At 37.4% G+C, this 7578-nt stretch overlaps 1 protein-coding gene across 1 annotated transcript; it reads right to left on the bottom strand.

Moving 5' to 3' along the window:
• Positions 1 to 3900: 3900 nt before the first annotated feature.
• On the bottom strand, positions 3901 to 7578 carry LOC110730026 (protein FAR1-RELATED SEQUENCE 4-like). Its single transcript, XM_021909807.1, has 4 exons — positions 7441 to 7578; positions 5841 to 7062; positions 4444 to 5516; positions 3901 to 4332 (listed from the first exon to the last, which is right to left on the bottom strand). Exons 1-4 carry the CDS (start codon positions 7576 to 7578, stop codon positions 3901 to 3903), a joined length of 2865 nt encoding a protein of 954 aa, XP_021765499.1.

Raw genomic sequence — 7578 nt, 5'->3', positions numbered from 1 at the left:
ATTGGGATCTTGATGTCCAGCGTTTTTCAACTTGCGTACTTTCCTTAGCACTCTCTTACGTCGTCTTTCAGATTCTCTATTACCTGCATGACCAACAGACACTTCAATCAATTATTGTAGTAGGACTATACACTCTTCTAATAGTACTTTATATTCATGCAAATTTTCATGTCATTGAGAGGACAATAACTCTTGCTCACACATAAATATATCACGCATGGTGACATTAGAATTGGTGACAATACAAACAGAATAGTAGTTGAAGCATTAGAATCGCTAATAGAATTCACTTACAATGATTTTAGTTTCGCTGGGAATTGTGTGTTGTACTAAGATTACTACTCATTAGTTTAGAACAAATAAATTCATCAGTTTTGAACAAATAAAGCGTTAGCAATAACAAATAGAAAGTAAACAGTCAAAAGGAATACACACAAAAACTTAATTTCATGAGTTAACTATGATACCTCTATTCGCCATTGCCAATGGTGCAGGGTGGAGACCTTTTAGTTTAGTTTATGGGGGAATTGGTGATTTAATTTCAGTGTGTTGTTGACTATTATATAACAACCCAACACCAATGGTTGCATTTACTTTGATAGTGCAATTCAGCTGTAACATAAATGAGTCTTACCTTCCTAAATGTGTTCAACTAATGTGATAAATGCATTGAGCCCAACACCAAATTTGTACTGTCATTGCAGGTGTATTGTCTTGTCAATAAGAAACTTTGCTTCTAAAGTTGAACAAAACTTAGCTTCCTAGATGTACTTCCTTTCTTTATTTTATATTTAAAATTAGAAGTCCTCTGTGATTGAAGATCTCATGGGATTTTTTTCCCCTTTTTTCCCAGTATTAATTATGTTATTGTGGATTGAATTTTAAACTACTCCTTCCTCTCATTTGTTCCTAAGTCCTTCCTTTACAGTCCTTCCTTTACAGTCACCATGTCAAGCTCACAAAACTTATCAAGAAGGGCTTGGGGAAGGCCGGTATTACCACACCCCACCACACCTGTCATGTACTTCCGGCCATTCGCCACCACTACCACCCCTGAACTTGATTTCAACTCCACTCCATTCTTTGCTACCCATGAGTACTACACAGACGGAATATGTATGCCTTCTGCCTTTCTTCGTGATCAACTATCCACCTCTCTTGACTTAATGACAACCACTTACATTCCAAAAAGTTTTATGCAACTTTCTTTGAAATCCCTCTCCCCTATATTTGAAGAGAGCACAAAAATCTGTGGGCGGGAAAGTATTACCAAAAATCCCGCCTTTATAAATCGAAATTAATTGCAGTTGTATACCTCCAGTAGTACTTTAACTACAACCAATGGTACTATAATTACTCTGAATAAGTAACATTGGTACAACCCCTAACTGTACATAAACAGATTACAACAGTTTATAATTACTAGCAGTGGTACTAATATTGTGACAACTGTAGTTAATAAGTAAGACAAATGATCTTAGGACAATGGACAAAGTATGCTCTACAACGGTTTATATCTACTTTCAGTGGTACTAATATCTAATATTGTGACAACTGCAGTTAATAAGTAAGACAAATGATCTTAAGTATGCTCTACAACGGTTTATATTTACTTGCAGTGGTACTAATATTGTGACAACTGTAGTTAATAAGTACGACAAATGATCTTACAACAATGGACAATGTATGCACTATAAGAAATTGGGTGTAACACCAACCTTCATGCATGGGAAGATGTATTGATATGGTGTTAAGGCATTTAGCAATGGTATATCTTATGAAGAAATGCGGTTAATAGAAAATGGATCTCCGATAAAGACGGTTAATAAAAAATCAAGCTACAATTGGAGTTCTCTGCTAATGATGGTATTACGATTAACAAAAAATGACAAACTATTTTCGGTATATGTGCATAACAAAATCACTACCTAACAAAGATAAACCTAACTACACCACTACTATGTAGACGGACAAGCAAGGGTCGAATCCCAAGAACATATGGTTCAACCAATTAAATAGTCCCAAGAACATATGGTTCAACCAAGTAACAAAATAAAATGAATGAGAATCAATAACTAAAGAACTAATTAAAACGATTAAATGAAAACAATATGACAAATCAATGCTAAAAACATCCAAGATCAAGCTTCACCACGAACACAATTAATGCAATAGTCATTCAGGCGCAATGTAAGACTTATCATTTCACAACAAAATTAGAAGTCAGTTCTCCAATAAACATGATAGTTTTCATCATCAAATGGAACGCGAACATAATTTGGTATCTGAATATTTTGTATTTTTAGGGACTTTCAAATTGGGGTAAAATTATCTCAAGTAATGCCAATAATTTACTACAACACAGCAACACAACATAGCTAGAGATGGAGAAGCATGAATATAGTTCTAGTAGTACCCTACAAAGTTTTAATGGACTACATGACTATTCCAGTTCATAGTTAAAATCAATACAAGTTGGATTTTTTGGTATTCCAGTGGTTCTTTTCCTCTCCCCAACGTACTTGTGTAACTTATGAAAATAAAACCCTAAACCCTAACCAACCCTAAACCCTAAACCCTAGACCCTAACCCATAACCCTAAACAGAGTAATAGTACCCTACATGCAGTTAACGATACTTTTGTTATATACAGATAAACATTTACCTAGTGAAAGCTTTGTAACTGTAGTGGTATAACCGTAAATTACAGTAATGTTAAAATAGGCCCAGTAACATATGGATGAATTGCTCATATAAGTATATAACAAGAAAAAAAAATGCGAAATAGGTTTGAATGGGTACAATACCTTCACAATAACTACATAATATGTCCTAAATGTAAGATTTAAATTAGTTTGTAAATCAGTTAGGTTGTAACGGAAATACAATTATGTAATAATGAACAAATACAATATATGTTAGTATAAACAACAAGTGCAAATACAAACAAACACTATATTTGAGTATCAATTTCTCAGGTGTAAAATTGTTAAAATCATTTCTTTGGTACTAATCAGTTAGTCCCCATAACTAAGTGTACAAGTACTAATCCAAAGGAAGCCAAAAGGTTATTTATTAACATCCACTATATAAGGTGAGTATAATTAGTAACACAATCAAATGGTACCCTTCTCAATCTTAGTTGAACCCTTCATCATGGTAGTATAACTTACAAAGGTTATTTACATTAATAGTAAACTTAATTAAATAATACCCTTCTCAATCTCAGTTGAACCCTTTACCGTCTGTATATTCAGGTGGTACCAATTTCCTTTTCAGTTGTACCCTCTGCATGTAAAGCAGGACAGGTATATGACAAATATTTTTCCATGATAGTTTACTATAACAATAGTTTATTCCGTTTCCATGCTAGTGGTACCCTTCTCCTTTTCAGTTGTACTCTTTGGTGGTTTACTATAACAAAAGTTTATTCCATGCTAAGTGGTACCCTAATCTGTTCCGGTTGAACCCTTTGCATTTTCAGTACAACCGATTTTATTCATTCCAACTGTAATCTTTTTCTCGAATGTAAATATACACGATCAACATAATGTGCACACACACACCCTCGCAAAAAAAAAGGCTTTGATCTTTTAGATAAAAAAAGAAATAAATGTTAGACAATTCTTACACCCAATTTTATCCATTTCGAGGCACCGATTTTATTCATATAGTTAGAGGGTTTGATCTTTTACATCAAAAAACAACTAAATGTGCACACACACACCCTCGCAAAAAAGGGGATCAATGTACTACAGATCATAAATACATAATGTCATCCTCCAAAAAAATACCCCAGGTGCTAACATAAAAGTTCTATTACACATGAGCAAAATAATTACACCATTTTCTTCATGTATTGCATTTCATCATTACGATTTCACTACTTTGCAGACATCGTCACTTGGTATTGGTTGTACCATTAGCGTGTTGGTTAGTGCCGTTAGGACGAATACGGAGTTCATGAGGATGCTGGTTTGGATGTAGATATTGATGGTGGTAAGCCTGAACATACTGCTGATGGTGGTAAGGACCAAAGGGTAGGAACACAGGCTTAGGAGCAATGGGTCTGTAATTTTCGGAAGCAGGTGGTGTTGCAGAATTAGGGGTACTAGGGGTCGCCACCGCCTCTGTACATGGAATGACTGGTCTGTAGTGATGATGGTAAACAGATTGTCTATCAGTCCCCGACATGTTGGCTGATGGAGTATGGGGGGTATTCGCACCTGACACACCAGTGAAATACCCTATTGATCCATCAGCATCCACCATCTGGATGCCTCCTATAGAGTGGGGGCTGTAAGGAAACACAAAACCGTGTGGTGAACCCATCTACAATAGACAAAACAAGACACACCAACAAAACACACCATAAAACACAAACCCATTGCAAACTATCAAACAACCATAAAAAAAAACTTAAAATACTAAACGGAAGATAACCTGAGAATATGAAGGTGTAGCATATGAAGGTGTACACTGTGAATCATTTTCAACCTGTGAGGATTTTTTTGTATTTCTCTTGTTGTTTGTCTTACCCCCTTTTGTAGACTTCTCAACACAAGAAGGGAATCTCACAGCAGTTGTTCTGTGAGCAGGCCTCTTCGGCATTGGGGGATCCTTTGGTACCTCAGAGCAGCTACCTTGTCTCTGTGTGGAAGGGGTAACAGGAGTTCCCTTCTCCCCTCGTCCTTCTCCTTGTGCGTTACTACCATTGATCATCGATAGCTTTTCATCCACTTGAATTTCTAATAATTGCAGGCTTTGGATCACTAGATCGGTTGTGGTTTTATAAACACAGGCCTTCGTGCTAAGTGAACCAAACTTGACCATCATTTTATCATACCTACAAACCTCGTCAGTCTTGTTTGGGTCATGGTAAGCAACCTTAACCCTTGTGTGCTTCCTAATCACATCTTTCCTCCAACGCCTAAGAATGAATTTGTCAGGTATCTCATAGTGATCATTCAACTCGTAAACCTTGATGATGTGACGACAAATAATATCGTGGCATTCAAAGTGCTTGCAGTCGCAACTAGCTTCTTTAGAAACACAATCGAAGGTTATTTTGTATCTCCGCTTCCGCTTTGAAGGTTTCTCCTTCGTACAGTTTTTCGGCTTGTACCAAACTCTATCCTCAACAACATGCTCAATGATACTCTCAGAAACAAGTCCTTTTTCAATTGGACTAACATAAAGGGACCGGCTACATTCACGCTGGACTTCTTTAAATTTTGCATCGGTATAGATCTTCTGGAATATAAGCTGAGCTGGGAAGTCACTGTAAGCCTTCCTCACATATCTCGCATTGTTATCATCAGCTTTCTTTTCAGCTGTAGCTCTAACCTCAAGAGCCTCAACGTAACGCTCAACAAATTCATGCAGCAGGGTGTGTCTACTTAGATATCCATCAAAGAAGCTGTGAATGCTTTCCACTCTCTGCGTGGTCCTCATCCCAGCCCAAAACAAATGCTTGACAAACGCTGGAACCCACATTGCTCGTTCTTCATACAAGCCTGACAAACAACAATTATAATTACTAAAATTACATTAAAACCAGACATACTTGCTGCAAAATTGATGACTCCAAAAATTAAAAATATAAAAACGACAAAATCAGCATTTCATATTACAAAACACCAACACAAACATTTTGCTCCAAGACAGCATTTCAAAATACAAAACACCAACACAAAACTAAACTAGAATCAAAATATGTCTCCAATTCAACTAAATTTTAACAGATGAACTAAGCTTAGTTTGCAAATACATTCACATTTACTTACCTGCCAACCATTCATCATCTTCAACTTCGAATTTCTTGATAACGTCACGCTAACGTTCTTCATATTCCTCACAATCAAGACTATCATAAATAGCATGCTTCAGCGCCTCCTTCAGCTCCTGGTACTTCACATGCTTGCCTAACTTCTTTCCAAACTTGTTAATGATGTGCCAAATGCACCATCTATGGGTTGTTCCTTTCATAACAACCTTCAGAGCTTTCCTCATTGCCGGATCCTGGTCAGTAAGGATCCCAATAGGTTCTTTGTCGCCCATGCATCGAAGCCAATTTGAGAACACCCATTCAAAAGTCTCAGCATTCTCACGGGTGACAAGCGCACATCCAAAAAGAATGGTTTGCCCATGATGGTTCACTCCTACAAAGTTGCAAAAAGGAAGTTTGTATTCATTAGTCAAATAAGTGGAATCAAATACAACTACATCCCCAAACTCTTCGTAAGCCACCCTACTCCTTGCGTCTACCCACAACACATCCTTAAGCCTTCCTTCTTCATCAACTCGATATGTGTGAAAGAAATTTAAATTGTCATCTACCATTCTCTTAAAGTAAGAAAACATGGCTTTTGCATCACCTTCTTCAAATACCCTTTTCCTTTCCTTAGACACTTCATCATGTAAGTCTTTTTGCTCAAACTGCATCCCCTCCAACCAATTCCTATGCCGAGCCATACTTCTGTAAATAGTAGAAACTGGCACCCCTGCCCTTCTTTCTTGAAATAGCTGCTTCACAATATGGGGATTTTCCACCAAAAACTTCTTCCGAAATTTACTTATACTCTTCGCTTTACTAGGGGTTGGACTATGCCCATCATGTTCCATTTTTGCCTTTGTTATCTCCCACTGACCTACACCATTCACATGTGCATATACAAACACAGGGCATTCACATTTTTTTGACTTTCGCTTAGGACACAACTCTTCATCCTCACTGATTTGAGCATCTGTGACTAAACCCACTTCACTCTTTTTCCTCTTTCGACCAGGCCTTCCATAGCTTTCACATGTCCACCTACAATTCCTCTTTGCCCCTTTTCCATTATTTGCACCGCTTGCACGCACAACACCAAACCCATTCTGCTGCCCATATTCCCTGAAATACTTATCCACTTCTATCATGGACTCAAAAACCATTCCAATGGATGGAGGTGGCAAAGCAACATCCATCTCCACTTCACCAGCCTCCTCAATCTGAATACTGATGGAGACATTGCCCTTCCCTTTCGTTGGAGTCTTAAAGGACTCCTCCCCTACAATTACCTAGTACACCATAACATAATACATTCACCTCACAAAGGTCAGCATTAAACATTAGGTCTAAAAATTTTGAGCACTTAACAATAACATATACTCACACAACTAGTCGGAATAAGTAAAACGAAAAGTACATGATCATCTAACAGAGAGCACTAACTACAGGGAGGACGATGCAATTCTGAGCAATTACATGACATACCAATACAACCAATCAAGTTACATGTATATATTGCAAATTTCTCATACAATTGTGCAGCACAACGAAGTCAATTATGCAACTTTTCATACGATTGTAAATTTACAAACCCTAATTTCCCCTTCCCCCCAATTTTCAGACAAACCCAGAATTACATATCCAAATTTAAGCAATTAAACAATCACCTGATTTAAAAGCAACTCCAATGCCGCTGCGCAGTCCATTTCTCCACAGTCGTCATCTACGGCCTCTGGGATGCTCGGACCTAACTCACCACCGCTGTTGTACCGCTCGATATCCTCAGTTGTTTCCAGATACTCCAT

This window comes from Chenopodium quinoa, unplaced genomic scaffold (genome assembly GCF_001683475.1).
Source record: "Chenopodium quinoa cultivar QQ74 unplaced genomic scaffold, ASM168347v1, whole genome shotgun sequence".
Lineage (NCBI taxonomy): Eukaryota > Viridiplantae > Streptophyta > Magnoliopsida > Caryophyllales > Amaranthaceae > Chenopodium > Chenopodium quinoa.
Note: the sequence above shows the minus strand (reverse complement) of the source record. Positions and strands in the feature narration are given on the sequence as shown.

Excerpts from the sequence above, each read along its gene's own strand:
- LOC110730026 (XM_021909807.1), bottom strand. The coding sequence starts at position 7,578 with ATGGAGTATCTGGAAACAACTGAGGATATCGAGCGGTACAACAGCGGT. Across the intron at positions 7,063-7,440 it reads TGGAGTTGCTTTTAAATCAG|GTAATTGTAGGGGAGGAGTC; the intron begins GTGATTGTTTAA and ends ATGGTGTACTAG. Across the intron at positions 5,517-5,840 it reads TTGTGAGGAATATGAAGAAC|GCTTGTATGAAGAACGAGCA; the intron begins GTTAGCGTGACG and ends GTTGTTTGTCAG.